Below are 27,958 nucleotides of genomic sequence, written 5' to 3'. Positions count from 1 at the left end.
TGTCAGGCTGCGGTGACACGGAATGGGCTCCCCGGGACGTCGCGGTCTCCCCAGCGCAGCAGCAGCACGTACTCGCCGCGCTCCCGCACGCTGTAGGTCACCGTGTACACACGGTTTCCCTCGTGCTTCACGTGCACCTCCTCACACGGGGCCTTGGGGCCGTGCACCCCGACCAGCAGCATGTTTGTGCCTGGGGTAGGGGGCCATAGGCGGGGTGAACCCTGAGCTTGAGACCCCAGGGTCACCCCAAACTTCCCCCCTGCATCCCAGACCCTCCACCAGACTCCCCCACTTACCCACCCCATCCCCTCCCAGTACCCCAAGGCCCCCCTTTAATCTACTCCATCCCTTCTCAAGACCCTCAGAATTCCCTGAACACCCCATAGACCCACCAGTTCTCCTCCAAGCCCTCCCAGGACTCCCCTAGGAGCCCCTGGACTGAGCCCCCATCTGCCCTTCCAACCCCATCCCAGCCACCCCAACCTCTCAGGACCCCCTGTGTCCCTCACCAGCCTTGCTGCAGTCCACGGTGAAGTGGTTCTTGTGGCCTAGGCGGGCGGCTGCCAGCCCTGGCCCCCGGGCCACCACCTGCCCAGCATCTGACGGGGCCTTGGTGACCCCCGCAAAGGCAGGGGGACCCCGTGATCCCGCCCTCACCACTGGCTCCACCAGCACTGTCGAGGTCTCGTGCAGACTGTGCCCACCCGAGAGCCGTGGGCCTGGGGAGTACAGGGGACACACGATCAAGCCCCCACCATGGTGACACCCCCATCCCACCATGCTGGGGGGACGTAAGGACATCTTTTGGGGACAACCACTCCTCCCCCTGGGACCCACATCATGTCATCCTGGGGCTCCTACACCATGTCACCCCCAAGACCCCTTGTTACCACCCTAGAACCCCCCCACACTCATGTCAACCCTGGGGGTCCTCTGGGGTGGCCCTCTTGCCACTCTCCATTATGCCCATCATTGACCCCTTGTCATCCCACACTAGGGACCCCCACATTCTCCTCCTCCAATCTCCCTTACCCATAACCCACATCCCTGTGTCTACCCCCACCCCATCTATACCAGTGACCTTGGCCTTGAAGGGACTGCCCATGGTGTGGTGGGGACCCCCACATTCCCACACCCCTCAGTTCCTGCGTTCCCACTGGCTCCCATGTTCCCCTCTGTCCCCATGTCCTTTCCCATACCCATGTCCCCCCCTGTTCATACCAGTGACCTTGGCCTTGAAGGGGCTCCCCACGATGTGGTGGGGGCCCCCATACTTGATGGAGATGAGGTAGTTGCCAGGGGCCATTGGGGTGTAGGTGACACGGTGGCCCTCGGGAACCTCAGTACAGTCCAACTCCACTTTGGAGGGGCCATCAATGGTAACAGCCAGTGCTCCCACTCCAGCGTTGGCTGTCTGCACCAAGAACTCTGAGGGCACCCCTGGGATACAGACATGGGGATGGCATCACAGCAGGGGACACCAGGACACCGCTGTGGTCAACACTCATGACCCATTCCCATCATGGCAACTCCCATGGCCACATCCCCACTGCTACCACCAGGCCCCATCTCCATCATGGCTCTGTCCCCATCACCATTTCATGGCCATGTCTCTCCTGCCACCACCACAGCCGTGTCTCTGTCCCACCCCCCTCCCACAGCCTTGTCCCTGTCTCCACAGCAGTGTCACCTGTGCGACCACCCTCAAGGCCTGGCCCGAAGGCAGTGACAAGCCCTGGGTCCCCAGCCTGGCTCTGCTCGCCCACGCGGATGTTGAAGGGACTCCCAGGTACGTGGCGCCCATTGAAGCGCAGGTCGATGGAGTGGACTCCATTCTCGCGTGGCAGGAACCCCAGTGCGTACCGGTCTAGGGGACACAGACATATCACCATGTCCTCGTGTCCCCGTGTTGCTGTGTCCCCGTGTCCCCACACCCCCATGTCCCCACAGCCCTGTTGTGCAGCAATAACCCCAGTGCATACCAGGGGGACACAGACATGTCCCCATATCCCTGTGTGCCCATGTCCCGTGTCCCCACATCCCTGTGTCTCCACACCCCATGCAGGAACCCCAGTGTGTACAAGTCTGGGGGATGCCATTATGTCACTGTGTCCTGTGTCCCCATGTCCCTGTGTTCCCCATGTCCCCACATCACATGCCCCTGTGCCTTATGCCCACAACCCCACATCTGCAGACCCATTATCCCAGTGTCCCCAGTGTCCCCACGGTGTCCCCATGTCCCTCACCGCTGTCCAGCTCAGACACGTAACACTCCTCCACCACCCCTGCAGGTGTGTGCACTTTGGCATCGATGACACCACGTGCCCCGTTCAGCTGCACTGCAAAGGATGCTGGCTGGTTCACTGCCACTGTCTCCTGTGGGAAGACCACGGTGGAATAAGGGACATGGGGGGCTGGGGGACATCATGAATGATGCCAGCTGGTTCACCCCAGGTAATGGGTGGACATGAGGGGTGTGGAGGACATGGCAGGGGGGCAGTGGAGCACCATGGGGCCCAAGGGTCACACAGGGGTGCAAGGTGGCCCAGGATTGAAGCAAGGGACACCAGGGTGGCACCAGGGAGGGCACCAGTGGTGACATGCAGGAGAGAGAGGTGGTTCCAGGGAATCCCAAGGGTGACAAAGGAGCAACACAGTGATCCCAAAGGTGACACAGGAGTGCAAGGTCACACAAGGGATGCAAGGCTGACAATGAGAGGAGCGTAAAGATTGTCTAGGGGTGACATCAGGGGGAGAGAGGTGGCCCAAGAATGATATGAGGGAGAGGTGGCCCCAGACAGTACAAGGGTACCACAGGAGACCCAAAGGTGGCACACAGTGGGCATCCCAAGAGTGCAGTAGGGGCTCAGAGTGGCCCAGCATTGACCTGGGGACCAAGGGGACATCTGTGAGCCCAGGGGTGCCCCAGGGTTTCACAGGGGGTGTCCCCAGTACCTGCAGACTGGTGACAGTGAGGCGGCGGGCATCATCGGAGTGGGAGGCAACGGGAACAATAAAGGGGCTGTCAGGAATGTGCTCCTCGTTGAACTTGATGGACACTTCGTAGTCACCTGGGGGACATGGGACAGTCAAGCAGGGAACCCCCACATGGGGACACTCACGTGGGGACACCTTTAATTTGGAATACCTTTGCATGTGGGTCCCTCCTCACATGAGGGTCCTGTGGCCCCAGCCCCAGGCTGAGCACCCTGGGGGACGTTAGAGGTGGTTGGGGGGGTTGGGGGCGTTGGGGTACAGCCCCCCCTCACCTGGCTCCTGCACCAGGTAGGAGACACCACAGGAGCCGTCCTTGCGGTCCTCAAAGGAGATCTCAGCCTTGCTGGGCCCCTCGACAGCAATGGAGAGTCCCCCTGCACCCGCCTCACGTGTCCAGATGCTGAACTCAGCTGGGGGAGGGGTCACCAGGGTCACCCTGGCCCTCAGTGGCACCCCAGGATGGTGACACCCAGCACAGACCTGCACCCACATCCCACCCATGGCACATAGACCACCTGTAACACCTCCCTGCCCCCACACCCAGCCGTTCTCAAATCCCCCATCACAGCACCTAGAGCCCCCAGATTTCATGAACACCCCCCACATGCACAGCACCTAACCCCCATTGCCACCCACACCCCCAATAATACCCAGACCCCCCACACATCCCCCCAAGAGCACCCACCCCTCACTGCCCCCATATCCCCATCACACCCACACACCCATATCGCTCCAATCACCTCCATATCCCCCCAGGCCCCATCATCCCCCACACCTGGCAGACCCTCCCCATACCTGGTGTGCCGGCCACAGCGCGCTGCAGGCCGGTGCCCCCCGCCCGCACCTTGTGGGCACCGCCCTCGCCCAGTGGCCCCACGGTGAACTGGAAGGGGCTCCCGGGCACATGCTGCCCCCGGAACTTGACACTGACAGTGTGGGCGCCCGTCTCCTGGGGCACGAAGCGCACGCTGTACACCCCTGCGCCCCCCGGCACCACCTCGGCCTCGCGCCGCTGCCCCGATGGGCTCAGCACCTGTGCCGACAGCTCCTGCGCGGACGCCTCGCCTGCGGGCACACCCCACGTCACCATGGGCACCCCAACACCCCATCGGCACCCCAGTGTCACCCCAACACCGCACCGCTATGGCAGCCCAGCTCCTGCACCATCACCTCACCTGCAAGCACACATCGTGTCACTCTGCAGGCACCCGGGCACCTCAACATCACCCCATTGTCACCCCACCTCTGCACCACTATGGCACCCCAGCACCCTCCCACTACATGGCAGGCTGTCACCCTGTCACCAGGGCACTTTGTCACCACATCCCTCCATCATCCTGTAACATGGGTACCCCTGTGCCTTGGACCCTCTGCACTCCATTTCCTTATCACCGTGTCACTATGGCACCCCAGCACCTGTTGCTGGGGCACCTGGTCATCCTGTCACCGTGGCACCCTGTCACCCCATCAAGCCATCACCCTGGCACCACAGCACCCCTGCATCCTGTCACCAGAGCACTGTGTCATCCTGTCACCCCAGCATCCTGTCTCTCTCAGACCAGGGCACCCCATTTCCCCATCACCTTGTCACCACCATCCCAAGGGCTCCCTGGCACACTAGCACCCTGCTACCCCACCACCAGGTCACACTTGTCACTGTCATCCCACCCCCCTACTGCCAGTGTGCCCAGATGCCCCAACACACACCAGAGTCCATGTGCACTCCCCTGCTGGGTGCACCTGCAAGTGTGACCCCCATGCACAGGACTTGTGTACTTTGCCAGCATGCACACGCATACATTCACACACACCCTTGTGAGACTGCGCGCTCATGCCGAGGGCACCCACAGCCCTCTGGGCTGAGCACACACACCCCTAAGCAGGTGTGCACCGGCTTCTTCGAAGAGCCAGCCTTGGCCCCACCTCTGCATGCATCCCCGTGTGAATGGCACCGCCCCATCAGCACAGCAGCCACCATGCTGTGCCAGGGACTCTGTCCCAGCTGTGTCCTGGGCACACGCAGCTGGGGCCTTGCGTGAGCACACACAGCCCTGTCCAAGGGCACTCCCGTGGCAAGTGTGCCCAGCTCTCATGCCATCCCACTTCCCTGCACACCCAGCCCTTGTGCCAGCACAGTGCCCTGCCCACACACCCCCAGGCCTCATGCACACCCAGCCCTTGTGCCAGAACAGCTCTGTGCAGACACACATTGGTGCTCCAGCGCACCCAGTCCTTGTGCAAACACACTTCCCTGCACTCACGCTCCCCTCATGCACATCCAGCCCTCGTGCAAACCCAGTGCCCTGCCCCAGAACACCCAGACCTGCTGCAAGCAGCCCCCACGTGCAAGTGCAAGCCCTCGTGTGAGCACAGTGCCCTGCGCACTCACCCCTCATGCACACCCAGCTCTTGTGCAATGCCCCTTTGCAGCAAACACTCCCATGCACACCCCCGGTGCAGGACGCACCCTCATGTACGCGCGCAGGGGCTGCGAAGGCGCCGATGCCCTCGCGGGTCCCGAAGGCCCCGAAGGCACCGAAGGGCTCTGGCGGGGCACGGGGGAAGGCACCGCCCACGCGGGTTGATTCCTCCACGTGCACCTCACGCGTGGTCTCACCGCCGCGCGTCTTGCTGATCTCGGTGCGCTCCGTGCGTGTGTATGTGTGGCTGCTGCGCGTGAACGTGCGCGTCAGCCGCTCCTGCGCCGACACCATCTGGAACCAGTTCCCTGGGGAACACCCCGCGGGGACACAGGGGGACAGTGTGGACATGTGGGGACACGTGGGGGCAACGGGATGTGGGCACAGGTGGGGAACAGAAGAGTGCACACAGGGGTGATGGGGACACAGGAGGACAGGGATGGACACGGGGATGAACGGACACAGGGATGGAGGTGGTGATGGGAGGAGACATGGATGGGTGGAGGCGTGGAGGAATGGAGACAAGGATGATGGAATCATGATGGGTGGAGACATGGGTGGTCACAGGGTTGGAAGTAGAGGATGGTGCAGGGAGGAGTGGACACAAGGATGGATGTAGGAACGGTTGCAGGGGTGGATGGAGCCAGAGATGGACACATGGATAGACGTGTGAATGGACACACAGACAGACATATGGATGGAGGTATCGGTGGGTGGTGGCATGCACAGACGGATGCATGGACGCAGGCACAGACACACAGAGGGACACAGACGCACGGAGGGGACAGAAAGAAGGGAGGAGAAATCAGACCTGGAGTGACTGAGATGTGTCTCTGTCCCCATGGCCCACAGAGCAGGAGGAGAAAGAGGATTAGGATGGAGAAGAGGGAAGTAGAGGAGCAAGAGAGGAGGATGAAGAGGAGGATGGTGGAGGATGAAAGGTGGAGAAGGAAGAGGAAGAGGAGGAAAAGAGGGGGAGAAGGAGGAGGAAGGCCAACCCTACCTGGGATTTTAAGGTTGAGGTCACAGGTGCTACCAACAGTGGCAATGGAGGGTGCCTGCCGCCGGCGCGTGATGCTCTCCTTCATCCGCCCCTCACCCGTCACCTTCACTGTGAAGGGGCTCCCTGTGCGACACAGTTACCTCAGGGACCTGTCACCCCCTGCAAATCCTAGCACCACAACCCTCTGTCCCCCCATGTTTCCCCCAGCCCCACCTGGGACATGTTTGTCAGCAAACTTGATGTTGATGATGTAGTTGCCAGGCTCGGTGGGGCAGTAGGTGACTTTGCAGGTGCCATCCTCCATGTCTTCACAGTTAATGTCCACCTTGCTGGGGCCCTCAATGGACAGGCCCAACCCGCCGTAACCTGGGTGGCCATGGGGACATGATCAGAGGTGTCTCATGGAGGCTGTCCCTGTCCTGGCCATGGTCACACCAAGGCCACAAGCCCAAACTGTCCACAGTCACCACCCAATCCCATTCAGCACCCCCATCCTGGTCATGGCCATGCTACAGTCTCCACAGCATCACCCTCTTGGCTGCACCATGGACACGGCCACTGCTCTATCCTGGCCATGGTCATGCCATGCCCATAATCACGGCCACCACCCCACCCTGTGCTGGCCACAGCCATGGCATGGCCTTAGCCACCTTTCACCTGGGCATTGGCCATGCCACCACCATGGTCACCATCCCATTCAGATGAAGGTCACACCATAGCCACCACCTCATCCTGTGGTGGCTGCAGCTGTAGCATGGCCATGGTCCTCAAATCATCCTGGCTATGGCCACACCACCGCCACAGCTCCAGGGACCATCCTGCCTTGGCCATGACCCATTGCCACCATCCCTTCCTGGCCACATATAGCCTTGGCCACCATCACATGTGGCCATAGTACACCACAGCAATAACCATGGCCACCACCTCATCCTTGGGTGGCCACAACATAGTCATGGCCATCACCTCATCCTGCCCTTAGCCATGGCTACCACCTCCCCCATGGCCACCCCCCACCATGGCCTCACCAGCACTGCGTGTGTCCACGATGAACTCGGCCACCTCAAAGGTGTGGCCCTCCAGAAGCCCCTGGCCCCACACCTTCACCCGGCCGGCATCCCCAATCTCTGACTGTCCCACCAGGATCTTGAAGGGGCTGTTGGTGACGTGCTGCCCACTCTTCCGCACACTCACCACATGCTCACCCACCTCCTTGGGTGTGAATGAGATGCCTGGGGAGGACACGGTTGTCACACACCACCACCAGACTTGGCCACCATCCATGCACCATCCCTAGCCACTGCCACCAGCCCCTGGCCACCTCTGTCAGCCCCTGGTCACCATCCAAGTCCCCTGACCATGGCCACCAAACCCGTGCTGACCCAATGCCACAAGGCCACTCATCCCTGTGACCACATAGCCCCACTGTTCCAACACTGTGCCAACAATGCCCCAGGTCCCACATCCTCCTCTCATGTGCCCATGTGCCAGTTCTGTGCCCACATCCACATGTCCCTGTGTCCCCGTGGTGTCCCTGTGTCCCTGCACACCGATGTGGCGGTTGGGCAGCCGTTTGAGCAGGCATGGCTCCTCGTTGCCTGAGGGTGCGCGGATGGTAGCTGCCAACAGGCTCAGGTCTGTCTCTGCGATCTTCAGTGACACATCAGTTGAGGTGCCCACATTGAGCTGGGACGTGCGCATAGAGTCATCCCCTGCAGAGATGCCATCAGCAAGGACATCAACCCAAGGTGATGGCAAGCCAGATAGTATCCCAATGGTGATGGAATGATATTCCCAAAGCCCCACAAGGTCCAAATGGACACATGGAGAGGGTCCCAAGAATCAGGGGTCGCCCAAAGATGTGTGAATAGCATCCTCAAGGCCATGGATAGAGTCCCCACAAGGTCTACACGGACTTGTGATGGCGTCCTCAAAGCTCCATGACATCCCTGAGGCCATGGATTGGTGTCTCCAAGCCTTCACAGTGTCCCCTAGGCCATGGGAGGGGGGAATCCTGGTGGCCAGGGATGGACAAGAGACACCACAGCTGTCCCAATGGCCACAGGGCAAGTGTGTCTATTCCCCACAGGTGTCCCCACGACCCACAGGTGCCCCCATGGTCATACAAGTGCCCCCACAGCCTTGCAGGTGCCCTCATGGCCATGACTCCATAGCCCACCAGGTGCCCCCATGGCTATGTGGAAGCCCCAAGAACCCCCAGAACTCCCCCAGACCTCACTGTGCCCCCCAGCCTGTCTCACCTGTGATCTTGGCAGTGAAGGGGCTGCCCGGGATGTGTTTGTCATCAAAGCGCACAATGATGCTGTAGTCACCAGGGGCTGTGGGCAGGTAGGATACGGTGCATGTCCCGTCCTTGTTGTCCTGGCAGGTGATCTCTGCCTTGGAGGGACCTTCGACCGCCAGCGACAGCCCACCTGGAGGCACATGGGTTGTCAGAAGGCAGCAGACAACGGGTGTCAGGAAGCACTAGGGGTCTCCAGCCCCTCCTGGTGGCACTGGAGGGTCTTCATGACCTCCCAGCCCCCTTTGGCCGTCACTCACCCTCACCAGCATCCTTGGTGACAATGGTGAATGTGCATGGCTTGTTAACCATCCCATGGCTCAGCCCAGGCCCATAGGCACTGACATGGCGTGGGTTGATGGCATCCACGTAGAACTGAAGGGGACTCCCTGGGGACACAAGGGACAATGGTCAGAGACCCATGAGGACACCCCAACCCAAGGGTGACCAACCATGGACCTCACAGAGACATTCCACAGGGACATCACACACCATGGTGCATGCCTGACCCACAGGAGTCCAGCCAGGGCATAGTTATATCAACCTTCCTCAGCCACTTCCCAGTGGCTCTCAGTTACCCCCAGTGGCTCCCAGGGCCCCCAGTGGCTCACCAGGAATATGGTTGCCATCATAGCGAATGTCCATCTCGTGCAGCCCCTTCTCAGAGGGGGCATAGTGCACTGTCACTGTCCCGTCCTTGTTGTCCGTGATGTTGGGCTGCGCTGTCTTCCCTGAGGGCATCCGCACCTCACCTAGGGGCATTTTGTCAGTAGGGGCACCAAGAAGGGGGTCGGTGCCTGAAGGGGTAGTCCCTGTCCCCAAAACGCTGTGCTGTACCTGTGATCTCACCCTTCTGCACCGTGAAAGGGATGACAAGGTTAAAGGGCCGGAGGTTCTCGGTGGTGGCTGGGGGCTCCTCCGTGGCCTATCATGTGTCAGAGAGGGAGGCTGAGAAACTCATGGTGGGCTCCCAGCCCTGTGATAATCCTCATGACCTCCAAAGCCCATGGTGCCAACCATGATCCAAACCCCCAACACCATGACTCTGGCCCCATGGAGCCCACCATGGTCATCCAGCCCCACAGTGCCCACCATGGTCTCCTAACTCTCTTGGCTCCACAATGGCCACCAGCGTCCTGACACTGCCCCACCATGGTCCCCCAATTCCATAACTCCCATCATGGTCACCCAACCCTGCACTGTGCTCTTGCAACTCCACGCTGACTGACTGTCCCTTGGTGTCCACCATAGCTCCAATCCTCTGCTAGTGCCTACCATGATGTTCCAACCCCACCATGGTTTCCCTACTCCATGGTGTCACCCTAGTGCTCAAAATCTGTCCCATGGTGTCCATTGTGTCCTCGACTCTTTTCCCCTTGGATCCACCACAGTTTCCCAACGCCATGGCCCCACCTCTCTGCCTCACAGCACCCACCATGATCATAAGAACCCATGGTGCCCATCATAGTCCTAACTCTCTGCCCCATGGCACCACCATGGTCTCCCAATTCCACACTGCCCACACCACGGTCTCCCAAAGTCTGACCCATGGTGCTCATCACAAGTCCCCAGACCCACAGTGCCCCCACAGTGCCCACCCACCATGACATGGAAGGGGCTGTTAGGGACATGCTCCCCGCCAAAGCGGATGGTGATGATGTATTTGCCGGGCTCAGGTGCGGTGTAGAAGATGTCAAAAGTGCCGTCGTGGTTTTCCACAACATCCACATCCAGCTCTGTACCATCAGGTGTTGACACCTTGCAGGTGACCTTGCCCTGTCCCGCTGCCTTTGCATCCACTGTGATCACTGTCTCCTCCCCGATCTGGATAGAGGGGCCCAGGCAGGCACCTGTGGGGGAGGGTGGGGTCAGGGCCATGGGGGACTCCAAACCTATCCCCCAACTGCCTCCTCCCAGCCCTCCAACTGCCCCCCTGGCACCACTTACCCAGTCCATGGCCCCCAATGGATACTGCAAGAAAGACCAGGGAGAGCGGTGAGAAGGGGTTGGGGGGCTGGTTGGGGGGCCGGGGCTGCCGAGGGGGCCAGGGGGCTCCGGGGGGGCCAGCACGTCCTGTCCTGGGGGAACCCACTCATCCCCACTATGCCGTGGGGTAGGTCTGGGGCAGTGGGAGGGGTGCTGAGGGGCAGCAGTGGGGCAGTGGGAGCACTGGGGGCAGCCATGGGGTAGTGGGGGAGTAAGACAGGGGTCTCTGGGCTGGGTGCTGTGGGACAGCAAGGGGACACTGTGGGTCAGCACATGGATGTTGTGGGGCAGTAGGGGATGCCGTGGGGCAGGAGGGATGCTGTGGGGCAGGGAGGGGTGTGGTGGGGCAGCAAGGGGACATCGCGGGGCAGTGAGGGGAGGCTGTGGGTCAGCAAGGGGATGGCACAGGTCAGCATAAGGACACTGGGGGGCAGCCCCACCTGTGACGAGGCACTTGCTGGCATCACCAGAAGGCACAGCGAGGACACGGAAGGGCGATGCAGGGATCTCGTCACCCCCGTACTTGACAGTGCTGGTGTAGCGCCCTGGCACGTCGGGCACATAGGACACTGTGTAGGTGCCGTCTCCATTGTCCCGGATTGACGCTTTCTTGGGCTGCCCCTCGGGATCCTGCAGGTATGACCCCCATCAGTGCCCTGTGCTGGGTGTACCCTGTGGGGCTCAGTACCCCGGGATGTAGGGGAAAGGGCACCATGTGGGGCTCAGCACCCCATGACTCTCCCCACAATCCTCACACTCCCCCATGCTTCCCCCTCACACACTGACCAGAATCTGCACAGTGAGCAGTCCCTCGCCAGCGTCGCGGGCGTCGATGGTGAATTCCACGGGGAGGCTGGCGGGTATCCCTCCCGCGCTCAGCCCGGGGCCACTCGCCCGCACCTTGCTGGCATCGTGGGTGGGCAGTGCCGTCACCTTGAAGGGGCTGGGGGAAGCACGGAGTTAGGAGGGTGCCAAGATCTCCAGGCTGTGTGGGGATCCTGTGTCCCCCCTCTGCCCATACAAGGTGCGGTCTCACCTGCGCGGCACCTCCTGCTCCCCGTACTTGACAGACACGGTGTAAGGCCCATCAGTGGCTGGGGTGTAGGTGACCTTGTGGGTGCCATCACCATTGTCTCGGATCTCCACTGGCTCCGGCAGCCCTGTGGGGCAGTGGGACATGTGGGGTGGAGACATGCGAGGCAGGGGGACGTGTGGGACAGAAGCATGTGGGGGGTATAGAGCATTATGTAGGGCACAACCTCCATGGGGAGGACACTCCATGGAGCAGGACACCCTGTGGATCTGAGTATCCATGGGGAGGGCACCCCACAGAGTTGAACACCCTGTGAAGAAGGGCATCCATGAGGCTGGATGTCCTATGGGGAAGGACACTCTATGGAACAGGACACCCATAGGTAGGACACCCTATATAACAGGACACCATGAGGCAGGACACCCTGTGGTGTCCATGGTGCATGTCCATGTCCATGGTGCACATCCATGGTGCTAGACAAGCCATGAGGCAGAACATCCCAGGGAGCAGGACTCTCTATAGACCATGGGATCCCAGGGGCAGGACATCCTATGGAGTAGGACATTTATGAAGCAGGACACCCCAGAGGTCAAGACACCCCATGAGACACAGGCCCCTTCCCCTCTGTGTCCCCACGTACCGGTGGGCCCCAGCAGCGTCACCTCAAGGGCTGCACGTCCCGCAGCACTGACGTCCACAGTGAAGCTCTGGGGCAGCCGTGCACGGACACTGGGGCCCAGCCCTGGCCCTGAGCACGTCACCTTTGAGGCGTCCACAGCATCCCGCACTCGCACCCGGAATGGGCTCCCTGTGTGGAAAAGAGGTTCAGGACATGAGGGAGGCAGTATGGGGCAGGGGAGATTGGGATGGGGGCAGTGTGGCCACTGCCAGCATGTGTGGGGTCAGTGTGGGAATGGGGTCAGCATGAAGACAAGGTCAACACAGCCATGAGGTCAACAGGGGCACAGGGACAGCATGGCCATAGAGTTGGCATGTCCATCATGTGCATGGGCACATTGTGGGACCAGTGTGCTTGTAAGGTCAACATAGCCATGGGGTCAACACATGGGTCACCATGGCTGTGGGTTCAAAATGGGCATGGGGACAACATGACCATGAGATCAACACGGCCGTGGGGTCAGTGTGAGCCATAAGGACAACATGACCATTGGTCAGTGTGGGCCCAGTCACTGTCATGGCCAAGAGGTCAGTGTGGGGAAGGGCTCAATATGGGCATGAACATAGTGTGGGGTCACCATTGTCATGGGGTCAACATGTCCATACAGTCAGCATGGGAACAAGGACAGCATGGTCATGGAAATAGTTTGGGCAAAGGCTGCACATGGAGTCAACGTGGCCATCGGTCAGTGTGGCCATGGGGGTACCACAGCCATGGCCATGGGGGCAGCACAGGCAGGGGACAGCTTGGCTGTGAGGCCACCGTGGGTGGCATCACCACAGTGAAGGCCAGTGACCAACAGATGGTAATCAGGACACCTCCCCCCACTCCCCATCCCTCTGTCCCCCCGCACCAGGGATGGGACGGCCGCCGAAGGTGATGTTGACATCGTAGTCACCAGGCATGAAGGGGACATACTCCACTGCGCAGCTCCCATCCTTGTTGTCCTTGCATGACATCTTTGCCTCCGAGGGACCCTCGATGGCCAGGCCCAGGCCCCCGGTGCCCGCACCCCTGGGGACATGCCACCACGACCACTCAGAGAAGTGACACACGCATGGTGGGTCCAGGGGGAACAACAGCCATGGCGGGGAGATGCAGGTGCCACTTCCCTGGCAGAGGTGGCACCTCCATGGCAAGGGGACAGAGATGCCATCCTGGTGACATGGGATGGAGGTGGTACATCCATGGGAAAGGACACAGGTGGTAGACAATGCAAGAGGTTGGACATGGGACCTCTGTGGCAGAACATGGAGATGCCAGAGTGGTGGCACAGGATGGAAGTGGCAGGTTGGTGACATGGGATAGAGGTGGGATATGAACATGAAGGGCACAGGTACAAGATGATAGTGCTGGCACTTCCACAACGGGATGCAGAGGGTGGGTTGGTGGCTTGGGGTGGAGGTGAAATCTCTGGGGGGAATCCATGGGTGTCGGAATGGAGGGACTCAGGGTTGGTGCTCACCTGGTCTCCACACTAAAGCAGGGGGCCATGGCCACCCCAAACCCCCCAGTACAGTCAGCATGAGGGGTTGGTGGATGTGGAATAGTGCTAGGGCAGGGATTTGGAATGCAGGGGTTGGGGTGCTCTGGGGAGCAGGGCTGGATTGGGGTTGGGGGTCAGTGCCCACCTGGTCTCCACAGTGAAGTGGTTGGCCGTGCCCACCAGGCCGCTCTCCAGGCCAGGGCCATGCGCTCGAACACGGGTGGGGTCACAGCCCTCAGCCACCCCCACACGGAACGGGCTCTTGGGGACCACCACGTCATCGTATGTCACCTCCACCAGGTGTAGCCCTGCAACAGGTACACCATCACACATTGCCCAGGGAGGGGACACAAGGGGTCTCTGCGGTGGGGAGTCTCAGGGGATTTTGGGGGTCCCTGGGTGGGGTTTGGAAGGTCTTGGGGGCTTTGGGAATCCCTGGATGAGGTTTTGAGGGGGAGGCTGGGAGACCCTAGTTGGGATTTCAGGGTGTTTCAGGGGGTTTGTGGGTTCCTGGTTCTGGGGATCCAGGGGGAACTGAAGGGGATCCCTTCCCTCTCTGAGGGTCCTTCATGAGGAATGAAGGATACCTGGCCAGGATCTGGGGTCCTGGGAGGGTGTTGGAGTCCAGTGTGGGAGCAGAGTCCCTGGGGGAGCTCACAGTCCCTGGAGCTTATTGGGGTGTTTTGGTGTTCCCCAGGGGCTGGGGGTCCCTAGGGGTTTGGGTGTCCCCTGGGGATGTCTGTGTTCTCCAAGAGAGCCTTGGGGTCCCCGGGGGTGTTTGGGTTCCCTGGGGGGTTGTGGGGGTCCCTCACCCTCCTCGAAGGGTGTGTACTCCACACGGTAGGTGCCATCACCAAGGTCAGTGACAAAGGTGTCGATGGGGGTCCCTGAGGGGTTCAGCACCCGTGTCCGGATGTGGGGTCCCCCGGTGGGGGCCAGTGCCCGTGCGTCCACTGTGAACTCAGTGCCCACCTCCCGCAGCACTCCTGAGGGGTACAGGGGGGTCAAGGGGGCCCAGAGCTCACCTGGGGTCCCTTACAGCACCCTCCGAGAGCCCACGGCCCCCTCAGCACACACAGCGGCTTCCAGGGGGAACTAGCACAGCCTTGGGCTGCCACTCCACCTCCCTTGCACCCCCAGAACTTCCCCCCTGGAATGGGAGGAAAACCACAGGGACCCCTGAGCAGTGGTGAGGGCAAAGGGGACAGGGGGAGGAGAGATGCCTGTGGGTTATCCAGGAGAACAAGAGGGGATGCCCATGAGGAGGAGATGCTGGTTACCATGGGAGTGTCCGTGGCCACAGGCTTGTCCATGCAAGAGGGAGGTGCCCATGGAGGGATATCCAAAGGGTGCCCAGAGACATCCCAAATGAGAAGGGCTGTCCATGGGGTGCCCATGGGGAGGGGATGCCCATGGGGTTGGGATGCCTGTGAGTGGGGATGTCCACAGAGAGGGGGTACCCACAAGGATGGGGTGCCCATGGAGATTCCCATAGAGAAGAGATGCCTGTGGTGGTGCCCACAGGGGTACCCAGGAGGAAGAGATGCCCATGGGGATGGGATGCCCATGGGGAGAAGGAGATCCACACCCAAGGGAAGGAGGTGCCATGGCAAGCAGCCCCTGCTCCCTCACCTCGTGGCTCCACGCCTTTGCCGTAGACCTTGACGCCGCTGGTGTCAATGGCTGGGTCAACAGTGACATGCATGGGGCAGTTGGGGACCGGGAGGCCGCCGTAGTTGATGGTGATGGTGTAGGCACCGGCACAGGCTGGGGTGTAGGTGATGGCGTAGGTGCCGTCCCGGTTGTTCTGCACCAGCACCTCGGCCTTGACGCCGGCCTCGGAGCGGATCTCGATGGTGAGCTCGGCCTCTCCGGCCTGTGAACAGTCCACGGAGAAGGCGGCCGCCTCCCCCGCACGGCCGCGCTCGAGACCCGGGCCTGACGCTGTCACTTTGGCCGGGTCGAAGGGCGCCGTGACCGCGGCTGTGAAGGGGCTGCCCGGGATGTGGCGGCCAGCAAAGAGGATGTTGATGTGGTACTCTCCGGGCGCCGTGGGCAGGTAGGACACGGCACAGGAGCCATCTCCGTTGTCCTGGCACTCGATCTTGGCTTCGCAGGGCCCCTCCACTGTCAGCCCCAGCCCCCCACTGCCCGCGCCCTGCGTGGCAATGGAGAAGGGCGCTGGGACCCCAACACGGCCGCCCTTCAGCCCTGGCCCCGAGGCCACAACCTGCAGGCACAGGGACACTCGTGGGTCAGGGGGACACAGAGATAGGTGGGGGTCAGGGGGACAGAGGGACACATGGGAGGCAAGGGGGACACGGGGACAGGTGGGGGTTAGTGAACCCCCATGTGACTGCCCTGCAGTCCCAGCCCCGAGGCCTCCACCTGCTCACACAGGAACATGTGGGGGTCGGGGGGACATGCAGGGGTTATGGCACATGTGGGCTTGTGAGTGACACGTGGGGGTCAGGAGGGCAGAGGGACACACAGAGGCTGTGACACACACGTCCTGTTGCACACGTGTGTGCCACGCTCACCTTGGAGGGGTCAGGGGGCAGCAGAGCCTCCACAGGGAAGGGGCTGCCTGGAACCGGGTGCCCATCGTAGGTGACCTCGACACGGTGGGGCCCCTCCTCAGGGGGCGTGAAGGTGACGGGGTGGGGGCACCCGGGGGGCGCAGGTCCCACTGTGCAGGGCACAGGGCGCCGCGAGGGGCCTGTCACCTTCACCTCCAGTTGCCCCTGGCCTCCTGCACCCTGTGCCTCCACCTGGAACTCCTGCACCTGTCCCACCTCGGCCTCTGCAGGGGAGTGGGGAGTCAGAGGGACATCCCACACCCTGGGGTGCCCCCAGACTGATGGAGAACCCCACATTCAGATGTGTCCCCCAGATCTGGAGAGGGTTGTGTGTCTGTCCCAGGGTGTGTCACCTCCACCCAAGGGTGCCCCCTATATCCAGGGTATTGTTTCCACACAGGGTGTGTGTACCCCCATACCCCCACCCATGCCTGTCCCCCATATCCTGGTTGTTCCCATGGTGGTCCCAGACTTCTCCTACTAGGGTGCCCCCAACCCACCATTGGGGCCCAAAGCTGCACCCCATAACCAGGGTGTGTATCCCCCACCCAGGTTCCCCAACATGCAGTGTCCATGCCCTCGTGTGCCCTCACCCCATGCTGAACCCCACACCCAAGAGTGGCCTCCCCCAGAGTGCCCCCACATTCAGAGTGTCCCCCAAGGCTGACCCACTCACCCAGGTGTCCCCCAAGGTCTCTTCCCCCAGGGTGCTCCTAAAGCTTAAGTGTCCCTGCCAGGGCCCACCCCCCACTCTACACCACATGCAGGGTGCTCCCCTTCCTCTGTATCCCCCCGGCCATCCCCCCTGTGCTGCCACTCACTGCTGTTGAGCCCCTGCACCTTGACCTTGCCCAGCTGCAGAGGGGGGGCCACAGTGATGGGGAAGGGGCTCTTGGGGATGGGGTCCCCCCCGTAGGTGACCACCACAGACAGGGGGCCCTGCAGGAACAACTCCATTTCAGGGTGCTGCCAGAGGACTCCCACACAGCACCCAGTCGTGGGGTACAGGGCGGTGCTGGGGGATTCCAAGGGGGTACCAGGGGACACGCAGCCATAGGGCTAGTGGGGCAGGTGGTCACCCATGGCTGCTGGGGAGGGTAAAGTTCCAGGGATGGGGAGAACCCTGGGATCTGGGGGTGCTCTGGGTTGACAGGTTCACATGTGAGGCTGCAGCTGCCCCAAGGGGGTGCCCACAGAGGTGGGGTGTCTACAGTGATGGGGGGATGTCCATAGGGGTAGATTGCTCAGGAGCTGGGGTGCTCATGGGGTGCAGGAGCTGGGGATGCCTAAGAGGAGGGAGTGCTCATAGGGGTGTCCCTATACATTGGGCAGTATGGTGGATGTCCTTGGGAGGGCCCAGGGAATGGGGTGTCAGTGAGGGAGTCCCTCTTGGGTACCCCATTGGCTGGGGAGTCCCTCTATGTTGGGGATTCCCCCCATGTGATGACCCCATGGGTTGGGGTGCCCAGGTGGTTTGAGGTGCCTCCATGGGGTGTTGCCATGGGTCAGGGTGCCACCAGCACGCACCTGCTGCAGCGGGGTGTACTTGACAGTGTAGGAATAGTCGTGATTGTCGATGACCTCGAAGTCAGCAACAGCTGGGCCAGGCCCCGTCCCCACGAACCGCACGTCCAGGGGGGCCTTCCCTGCCCCCCGCGTCTGCACGCGGAAGTGGGTGGGGGTCCCCACCTCCACCCCTGCACCAGATCACCAAGTCACTGCAGGACCCATGGCACCCACAGGACCCACAGTCCCTGCCCCACAGTACCCAGAAGTGGGTGGGGGTCCCCACCTCCACCCCTGCACCAGATCACCAAGTCACTGCAGGACCCATGGCACCCACAGGACCCACAGTCCCTGCCCCACAGTACCCAGAAGTGGATAGGGGTCTCCACCTCCACCCCTCCCCCCCAGCGTCAGCCACTGTGGGGCCCATGGCACTCACAGTACCTGCCTCACAGAACCCATCACCCCCAGCCCATGTCCACCATCCCCACTGGCCCCTCACCTGTCCGGCAGAGCCCAGGTCCCTCGGCTTTGACCTTGGTGGCGTCATGGGATGGATCCACCTTGATTCGGAAGGGGCTGGAGGGGATCTCCTGGGGACCAAGACCAGGGCACAGTAACATGGGGGCACCATGGGATCAAAGCCCCAGACCCCCTGGCCTCTTGGGGCTGGGGACACCCCACAGAGTGGGGGATAGACCCTCAGGGATGCAGGGCAGTCCAAGAACCCTGACCTGGTTGGCAAAGAGCACCATGATGGTGTAGAGCCCCGCACCCGGTGCTGTGTACTTGACCGTGAAGGTGTCATTGTCATTCTTAATGATGTCAAAGTCGATGTCAGCCTCAAGCGGCCCCACTACACCTGGGGCACACTTGATGCCAATGCTGACGTCACCTGTGGGGGTGGCCAGGTCAGTGGTCCCCGCTCCCCCAGGGAACACCAAGAAGTGGAACTGGGCATATGGGGCAGGGGGCCGGATTAGGACAGGAGACAATGGACAGGACCAGAATTGATGGACCAGGATCAGGGATAATGGACGAGGTATGCACATGCAGGAACAGGGATGCAGGCCCAGGAATCCTGGACCAGGAGCAGGGACAGTGGACCAGGAGCAGGGATGCAGGATCAATGATGTTGAACCGGGGATACAGAACCAGGACCAGAACTGATGGGCCCAGAATGAAGAACCCTTGATCCAGGGATGATGGAGCAGGACTGATGGTAATGGTCCAGGACCAGGGGTGCAGGACCAGGGGTGCTGCCCAGGGACACAGGCCTCATGCCCACAGAGGAGTTTCAAGGGTGCCCCCACCACAGTACCCACCCTGTCCAGCCTCGCTGCAGTCCACGGTGAAGTAGGTAGGCTCATTGGCCTTCAGCCCCGTCTTCTCCACACCTGGCCCATGCACCTTCACCCTGCTGGGGTGGCTGCCCTCACCCACGCTCACCTGCAGGCCCACAGTGTCATGTGGGGCAGGGGCATGGACCCCTCTTCCCTGACACCCCAAGGGACTGGGACCTCAAACCTCACCACTAGCACCCTGCCTCCATCCAACCACTCCACAGATTCCCATCCACAGCACTACACGGCACCCCCAACCCCACCCCAGCACCCTATAGGTCTGGGACCTCCATCCCCACATCCAGCATCCCATGGGACCCCTATTTCCATCCACATCACTCCATGGGCCCCCAGCGGCACGCTGGCCCCCCATCCCACAGGACTCCCATGCCCCACATCTGACACCTTAACACCCTCCATGAATAGCACCCCCTCCTACACCTCCTGGGACACCCATGGTCACCCCAACATCCCATGGGCTCCCTACGACACACACACGGAAGGGGCTGTTGGAGGTGTTGACACCCCCCCAGGCAACGATGACGGTGTGCTTGATGGCCTTGGTGGGGACGTAGACACAGTGGAAGGTGCCGTCACCATTATCCTTCACCTTGATGTCAATGGGGAAGCCCTCAGCATCCTGTGAGCAGCAGGGGGAAGGTGAGAGACCCCAACGACACTCAGCATTGGCCAATGGCACCCAATGGTGCCCAACGGCACCCAGTAGTGCTCAAGGGTACCCAGTGGTGCCCAAAAACACTAAACGGAACCCAGCAGTGTTCAACAGTACTCAGAGGCGCTCAACGCCACCCAATGTCACCCAACAGCACCCAGCACCACCCAACAGCCCCGTACAGTTCCCACCTGTGCATAGAGCTTGAGGGGCCCCTTGCCGGCACCACGGGTGTCAATGGTGAACTCGGCCGGGCGATCCACGATGCAGCCAGTGGGCTCCAGCCCTGGCCCAAAGGCTTTCACCTGTGGAGAGTGGGCGTTAGGATACAGTGGGGTCCTGGCACCCCCAGCACCCCCAGGAGAGGCGTAATGGGGCACAATGGGGCACAGCAGGGCCCCACAAAGGGACAATAAGATCCATGGGTAGCTGTGGGTCACAGCACCTTGTCAGGCCAGGAGTCAGGGGGAGCGGGGCGGATATCAGCCATGAAAGGGCTGTCCCGGATGTCCTCATCATCACAGACCACGTGAACAGCATAGAGCCCTGGCTCTGTGGGCCAGTACCGCACATCGCACGAGCCATCACCCTTGTCATCACACTCGATGCGCGCCTGGGACGGGCCCTCAATGGAGAACCCTGGAGGCACCGTAGCCACTGTTACCCTGTGCCCATGCCAGGACCCCAAGAACTTGTCCTCCCCCATGCCCATGCCCCCACTGGGTGACATCTAACATGTCTTTATGTCCCCCCCAGCTGGGACCCCCAGACCACTGTCCCCACTCTGTGACCATGTCCCCAGGGTGGCACCACCCATATTCCTTCAACCCAATGGGGCCACCCCCAACCTGCCCCACGTCCCCACCTCTGTGTGCCTGTGTCACCACAGCAGTGGGGGACCCCACCATAGTGCCCATCCTCCAGCCTGTCCCCATGTCCCCAGTGGGGTTTCACACTGTGGCCCAGTCCCCACCACACTGACACCCCTCACAGTGCCATGTTGCCCCATGGAGTCCCCCATTCCATCCCCATGTCCCCAACAGGGTGTCACTCACTCGTGCCCTTGTCCCCACCACACAGCTCCCCACCCTGTTCCCACCACATGACCCCCAACCCTGTCCCCATGTCCCCACCACAGTGCTCCTGACCCTGTCCCCATGATGCCCCCCCCCTTTCAGGGTTCACCCAGGATTCCCACCACAGTGCCCCCCACCTCCATGTCCCCCCCGGCTCACCAAGGGTCCCCACTTCAGTGCCGACGGCCTCAACCACAAAGTCAGCAGGACGCCCCACGACCCCGCCCTCGAGCCCCGGCCCCCAGGCCCGGACCTTCTGTGCCCCCGGCTGGGGGGACACCTGCACCTCAAACGGGCTGGAGGGGACAGGCAGGTGTGAGGGGGGCTGTAACACACCTGTACACCCCCACTCCCTCACACACCTGCACCTCAAACAGGCTGGGGGGGATGGGGGGGAGGCGGCTATACTACACCTGCACACACCTGCACCCCCCAGTCCCCCCAGACATGTCCCACCCCTGGGACCTGCACCTCACATTGGCTGGGGGGGATGAGAGAGGGCTTGGACCCCATACACACCCCCCACATCCCCCAAAACGCCCCACCCTAGGGGGACATCTGCATCTCAGATGGGCTGCAGAGGGTGGAGAGGCAGTGAGGTGCAGGGCTTGTACATCACGCCCCATCCCCCCACTTACGTACAAATCCACCCCCCTCCCTTCCCCCTGCTGGGACCCCTGCACTGGCACTGACCTGCGGGGGATGGCGTAGCCACCCCAGGTGATGGACACCTGGTAGGTGCCGGGCACCCGGGGCACATACTCGCACTCGTAGACACCGTCACCGACATCCCGCACCGTCACTGGTTCCTCTGTGCCCCCTGTGGGAGGGGGTCAGAAGAGGCACCCACCCCTGGGGCACCCCCCAACCATGCATCTCCCATGGTCAACCCCAGGGTGCCCCCCAACCATCAGCCTCCATGGACATGCATCCCATTCATGCACCCAGCTCCCCATGGCCACCCTGTAGTGTCCCCAACCCCAGACCCCACATGGAGTTATCCATCCCTCCATGGGGAACCCTCACCCATTCACTCACCCCATGGGCTCCACAGTGGGACCCTACCCACAGACCTCCAACTCCATGGTGCTCCCCACTCTTCCAGCCCCACATGCTCCCACACAGTGACACGTACCTGGTCCCCGCAGTGACACCCGCAGGTCCCCACTGCCTGCGCCCCGTGTCAGGACCTTGAAGTCGGCCACATCCTGCACTCGGACCCCCCGTGGCTGCAGCCCCCGGCCCGTGGCCCGGACCACCGAGGGGGTGCAGGCTGCAAACTCTCATTAGCACCCACCAGGCACCAGGGGCACCCTGGGGAACCCCCAAGGGCAGGAGTGGGGAGTGTGCCAGGGCTGGGAGGCGCCCATGGGGATGACTTGGGGATGCCCTGGGGGCAGGGGAGTGCCATGGCATCCTCAGGGGCACAAGGAAACAACCCCTGGGGACACCCTGGGGACAGGGGTGTCATAGGGACACCCTGGGGAGTGTGAGGAGACCACGGGTTCACCTGTGGTCACTTATTGTTATCATGGACCACCACCATGGAGTCACCACAGAGAGCCATGGGGCCACTGAGAGGTGCCATTAGCTGCAGTGGTCGCAAATTTTATGGAGCCACATGGGAACCCGGAAGAGAACCTCACCTTCAGACACATTGACAGTGAATGGACTCCTGGGAACCTGGGTGTCAGCGTAGGTGACACAGATGGTATGTGGCCCTTCGAGGACGGGCCGGTAGGTGCAGCGGAACACGTTGTCCCCCTTGTCCTCCAGCATCACCTCCACTGTGTCCCGCCGGCCCTGGGGGTCTGTGATCACCACCCCCACATCGCCCGGGCCAGCCCCTGTCATCATCAGGGCGTGGGCTCAGTGCCATGGCCAGGCCATCATGAGAATAAGTCCCCAGAGTCACCCAGCCATCCTACGGCCCTGTCACCCTGACAACATGGCCCCACAGCCACCACACCTTCCCATGGCCATGGCACAAGAAGGACACAATCTTGGTGCCACTTGCCGTGCCATGGCCCTACCACCATAAGACCAGCCCATGGCCATGTCACCGTTGAGGCGTGGCCCCAGAGCCAGTGATCATGCTACATAGAGGCCACTTTGAGGACGTGTCCCCAGAGTCACCTGGCCATGCCATGGCAACCCCACCACAAGGACGTGTCCCCAGAGACTCCCAGCCCCACCATGCCCCCACCTGCAGTGTAGATGTCAAAGTAGGTGGCCTTGTTTGCCACGTTGCCCACGGGCTCCAGGCCGGGGCCGCGCGCTGTCACCTTGCTGGCGTCGCCCAGGGCCATGCCCACATTAACCCCAAAGGGGCTCCCATCAATGTTCTGCCCCGCGAACAGCACTGTCACCTGGAGGGCACAGGGACACCAAGGGTGTCAGGGGACCACGGCCTCACCACACCTCAGAGGAAACCCCCCACGGACCCCATGGAGACAGCACATGGGACATTCCAGAGACACCCCCTGGGATGACAACCTGAAGAGGATCCCCAGCAGTGACCACCCCCAGGGACTCCCCACTGTCCCCTGCAGGGACCCGAACACATGGGACACCCAGCAATCTTGACAGGACACTCCAGGATCCCCCCATTACTACACCTCCCCCCAGAGACTTCGGTGTGGCACCCCAGGGACCCTACAGAGCACCCCAGGGACCCTATAGAGCACCCCAGGGCCACCCAGTGCCATCCCCAGGGACCCCAAGGGGAGACCCCCAGGGATCCTTAGGGACTCCTAGGGACCCCCAAACCCCACTGTGCCAGGTGTGCCCCGTTCCCCTTGGGGGGAGGCATGGGAGGGGCAGCCACCACTCTGAGGGGTGGGGATGTCATGGGATGGGGGTGTCACCGGGGACATCACATGGGGCACGTTGAGGGGGGCATTGTGGGGGGATGTCACAGAAGGGTTGCCTTGGGGGGTCACCAAGGGGCTCACCTTGTGCAGCCCCCCGACCTTGGGAACGTAGGTGACGCTGTACGTTCGCTTCTTGTCATTGTTGGGGACCACCTTGGCCTGGCGTGGGAAGAGACCCCAACAGCAGAGAAAGGGGGTGACACAGAGCTGGGGCACTGGGGGAGGTCTCCCAGATAGGGAGACTGGGGGGATCCCCCAAAGGGGAGGGTCAGAGCCTCCTGTACCTCCTCAGTGTGTCCCTCAGGGTCCTCAACATAGACCAGGACCTCGCCCATCCCTGCCTCAAAGGTCTCCACGGTGAACTGGGCAGGGCACAGCACCACGTTTCCCTGGGACTCAATGCCTGCAGGGTGGGGGGAGTCAGTGGGGCCCCCAGCACCCCACAACACCCCAGGACTTTGGGCCCCCAGTTTGTCCTTGGTGGTAGCAGGGGGATCCAGAGTGTCAATAGTGGTCTCCCGAGTATGGGTGGGTGAGCCTGATAGGATTTTGAGGGGCCCCTGCACATGGTGGGGACTCTTGGGGAGCCCTGGGTGGAGTGGAGACCCTCAGGTGTCCTGAGAGGAGTCCCTGGGATTTGGGCATGGTTTGCTCTCATGCCCTGACAGCCATAGTCCCCGGGTACTCTCTTGTGCTGGGTTCCAAAGCTCCCACGTCCCCCACCCAGTACCCAAGTACCCTTCCCGTGCGTCCCCAGTGCCAGTCTCCACATGCCCCTGAGCTCCCCCTGCGTGGGGTCCATGCCCATCATGTGTCCCATGTCCCACCCAGGTCCCCGGCTCCCTGGTGTCCCCACAAACTTCCCACTATGCCCCCTGTCCTGGGACCCCAGCCACCCCATGGCCCCTGAGCCTCCCCAGTCCCCCGTACCAGGCCCGTAGGCACGAGCACGGCCAGGCTGGGGGGGACAGGGGCGCACAGGGGCCCCCGGCCGGAGCTTGGCCTTGGGGAACTGGGACAGGTACGTCATCACCGAATGCTCATCCACGTTGGGGTCCACGATCTCCTCAGGGGCGATCACCTGGAGGGGAAGCCCAACACCTGTCAGACCCTCCTGCCATCCCCGAGCAGGGTGACCCTGCTGGAAACCCCACCACCATATACCCCACTACCAGGAGGGGCCTCCTGATACCTGATTGACCCTCCTGAGACCCCGAACACCCATCAGACGCCCCTCACCCTGCTGGGGAACACCCCCACACACACAGGTGCCCAGGGGTATCCCAAATACCCAGGGACCCCTGTGGACCCCCAAGGACACCCTCCGGACACACCCTTGCACCCCCATCATCCTCCCCCTGTGCCCCCCCTCCCTGCCCTACACCCCATACCTGGGGAGTGCCAGTAACCCCCACATGCTGCACCTGGGAGCCCCGCAGTGCCCCCCATGCCCCCACCATACCCCATCATACCTGGGGGACTCCCAGCCAGTCATCCGCCTGCTGCATGGCCTCCCGAGCATTCTGCACCGGCTTGTTGGGGTCCCACTTCTCCCAGTCTGGGCACAGACCTGGAGGACCAGAAGGCTCAGGGGTGCACACCCGTCCTGACCCCCTCTGTGCCTGGTGTCCCCTAGCATCTCCACCGGGTCCCCTCGAGACAGCCTGGACCCTGTACCTCGCCATATCCCTGCCAGCTGCCCCCTGTCCCCCCCCTGCCCCCAGCGTCCCCCACCCCCTACTCCCCCCTCACTCGGGGCACAGTTTTCCCCCCATTTCCCCCCCTCCATTTGTCCCTCCCATGCCCCCCACGTCCCCCGCCCCACTCCTTACCCGGGGCGCAGTTGTCTACCAGCGCTCCCAGCGCTTTCCCATCGCGCCAGTCGCGATTGAAGTTGGTGATGGGCAGCTGCGGCACCTTGTTCTGGATCCAGCCCAGCAGCCGCTGCTTAGGGGTCTGGTGGCGGCCTTCATCATCCTCCTCCTCCTCCCACATTGGCATCGAGATGGAATAGTGCAGGATGAGGGTCCAGATCAGCCCCAGGATCAGCTTCAGGTTCCCGTCCACGATGGCCTTGCTGTCTGTGGGGCAGAAACGGGGGGGGGAGCTGAACCCCGAGATCCCTCGGGACTCCCCCCGGGGCACTCCGACATCCTGTGGGACCCGCTGGAGGGACCCCACCCACCCTGACACCCCGGGATCAGCTGCAGGGTCCCATCCCGGCTGTCTGAAGGAAGGAGGGGATAATGGGAGGACCTGCCTGGGGCACCCCGAAACCCCACAGCACCACCACAGCGACCTGACACCCCGATATCCCGCGGCAGTGCCACGGGACCCTGCACCCCAACACCTGACTGGAGACATCCTGGGGCACGGAAGAGAGGGCTGAACCCCACGATACTCGCCCTGTCCACCCCTAACACCCACATCCTGCAGGGGGACCCCAGCAGCCCACCGGGAAGCGCCTGGTGGGGGCACAACCCTGGTAGCACCCGTGGGGTCCCCAAGTGAGCGCCCTGCCACACCCCTGACCTTCCCAAGGGATTACTGGAGTGCCAGAATGGGGAAACTGAGGCAGGGGACGGCTGGGGGGAGGGGGACCCGAGGCAACCCGGTCCCTCCCCCATCGCCCTGCGGAGCGGACTCTCCCCCGCTCCCTGCCCCCGCCGCTTCCCCCCACGAGCGATCGCGTTTCAGGGAGGAAATGGAGGAGATACGGGAGCGGGCGGGACAACCAACCCGGGGGGCAACAGCTGGGACGTCCCCAAAACTTGGGGTCGCATCTGGGGGGTCCCGGGAGGGGGAAAAGACACGCGTGAGGAGGGGGAGGTGACACCGCGGGAGGGGGGTATAGCACCTCCCGGTCCGGGCGCGCACGAACGCGTGTGCGGGGGGGCCGCAAACCCTCCCCCGTGCCGGAGGGGTCACCCTGCAGCTGTCGGGTGGGGGTGGGCGCTGGGGCCCTGCGAGGGGTGGGGGAGAATGCGAGGGCCGGCGCCCCCCCGCGCGTGAGCTCAGCGCCCCGGCCCCGAGCCAAGCGTGAGCTCAGCCCCCCCCAGCCCCGCACGGCCGGACCCCCCCGCTCCGCACGGTCCTGCGCGGGGTCAGGCCCACGGACCGCGCAGCCCTCACACGTTCACCCCTTGCACGCTCGTCCGCAGACCCACCGCTGCCTCCAGCCTTGCACACTCGCCTCCATTCCCGTTCATCCATCACCCTACTCTTGCACATCCACCTACGGGCCCAACCTCGTTTGTCCATCATGCCCCTTGCACACTCATCCTTCACTCCACTCCTCCATCCCCCCACCCGCGCACTTCCATCCTATTCACACTCATCCATCACTTCCCTTTACACACGCACCCACATCCTCACTTGTCCACTCCTGCCCTCATACACATCCTCGATTTCCCATCCCTACATCACACCCACCCTTGCACACTCCTTCCTCATTCTCATTTGTCCATTGGCCTTGCAAACCCATCGCGAGCCACATCCTCACTCCTCTGTACTCACAGCCATCCTATTCCCACCCCACCACCGACGTCCCTGCCCTTGCACGCTCACCATTCCCATTCCTTTCCACCCTCCGGCACACCCGCCCTTTCCCCCCACACTCCCCTGCACACCCACCGATGGACACCAGCTTGATGTGCTCCCGTTCCAGGAACTCGAGGGCCACCGAGACGTTCTCCAGCTTCATCTGGCGAAAGTTGGGGCGTGGGTGGTGCTTGCGCCCCATCTTCTTCTGGCTGAGTACCTCAAGTAGCGCGATGAGGCGCAGCCCGTCGCTCAGGTCGCGCTGCAGGTCCACGATGCGTTTCTGCACACACTTGAGGTGCTCATTGCACCAGCGCGTGAACGTGTTCTGCTGGATCTTCTTCCAGGGCGCGTCCTCTGCAAGGTCCTTCTCGGTGGCCGGGAGCTCCTCGGGGTCCTCGCCCGGTGCTGGCTCGTAAGTGGAGTTCATCCTGGAGGGGCTGGGGGGGGGAAGTCCTCGATGGG

General features: G+C 62.3%; 1 protein-coding gene across 1 annotated transcript; it reads right to left on the bottom strand.

The window, feature by feature from the left end:
- Nucleotides 1–2: 2 nt before the first annotated feature.
- FLNC (filamin C) lies at nt 3–27,923 on the bottom strand. Its single transcript, XM_062491500.1, has 47 exons — nt 27,587–27,923; nt 25,786–26,034; nt 25,426–25,523; nt 24,884–25,034; nt 24,238–24,356; nt 24,035–24,112; nt 23,287–23,449; nt 22,727–22,927; nt 22,216–22,353; nt 21,774–21,900; nt 21,240–21,376; nt 20,450–20,643; nt 20,196–20,309; nt 19,828–19,971; nt 19,314–19,437; nt 18,723–18,883; nt 18,491–18,581; nt 18,010–18,179; nt 17,304–17,421; nt 16,444–16,706; nt 15,536–16,133; nt 14,716–14,889; nt 14,049–14,211; nt 13,271–13,431; nt 12,379–12,546; nt 11,742–11,865; nt 11,492–11,648; nt 11,146–11,335; nt 10,667–10,690; nt 10,322–10,569; nt 9,557–9,644; nt 9,331–9,471; nt 8,980–9,108; nt 8,679–8,852; nt 7,968–8,129; nt 7,446–7,649; nt 6,634–6,786; nt 6,421–6,543; nt 5,465–5,725; nt 3,793–4,062; nt 3,270–3,407; nt 2,956–3,071; nt 2,247–2,376; nt 1,691–1,867; nt 1,222–1,440; nt 510–719; nt 3–190 (listed from the first exon to the last, which is right to left on the bottom strand). The coding sequence occupies exons 1-47, from the start codon at nt 27,921–27,923 to the stop codon at nt 3–5; spliced, it is 8,067 nt and encodes a 2,688-aa protein (XP_062347484.1).
- Nucleotides 27,924–27,958: the final 35 nt, after the last annotated feature.

The sequence above is a fragment of the Cinclus cinclus genome, chromosome 4 (assembly GCF_963662255.1).
Source record: "Cinclus cinclus chromosome 4, bCinCin1.1, whole genome shotgun sequence".
Lineage (NCBI taxonomy): Eukaryota > Metazoa > Chordata > Aves > Passeriformes > Cinclidae > Cinclus > Cinclus cinclus.
Note: the sequence above shows the minus strand (reverse complement) of the source record. Positions and strands in the feature narration are given on the sequence as shown.

Bases quoted from the DNA above. Each gene is read 5' to 3' on its own strand.
- FLNC (XM_062491500.1), bottom strand. From the start codon at position 27,923: ATGAACTCCACTTACGAGCCAGCACCGGGCGAGGACCCCGAGGAGCTC. The intron at 21,901-22,215 runs GTACGTGTCACT...CCCCTCCCACAG, and splicing joins GGTGTCACTGCGGGGACCAG to GGGGCACAGAGGAACCAGTG. The intron at 3,408-3,792 runs GTATGGGGAGGG...CCCCTCCCCCAG, and splicing joins CGCTGTGGCCGGCACACCAG to CTGAGTTCAGCATCTGGACA.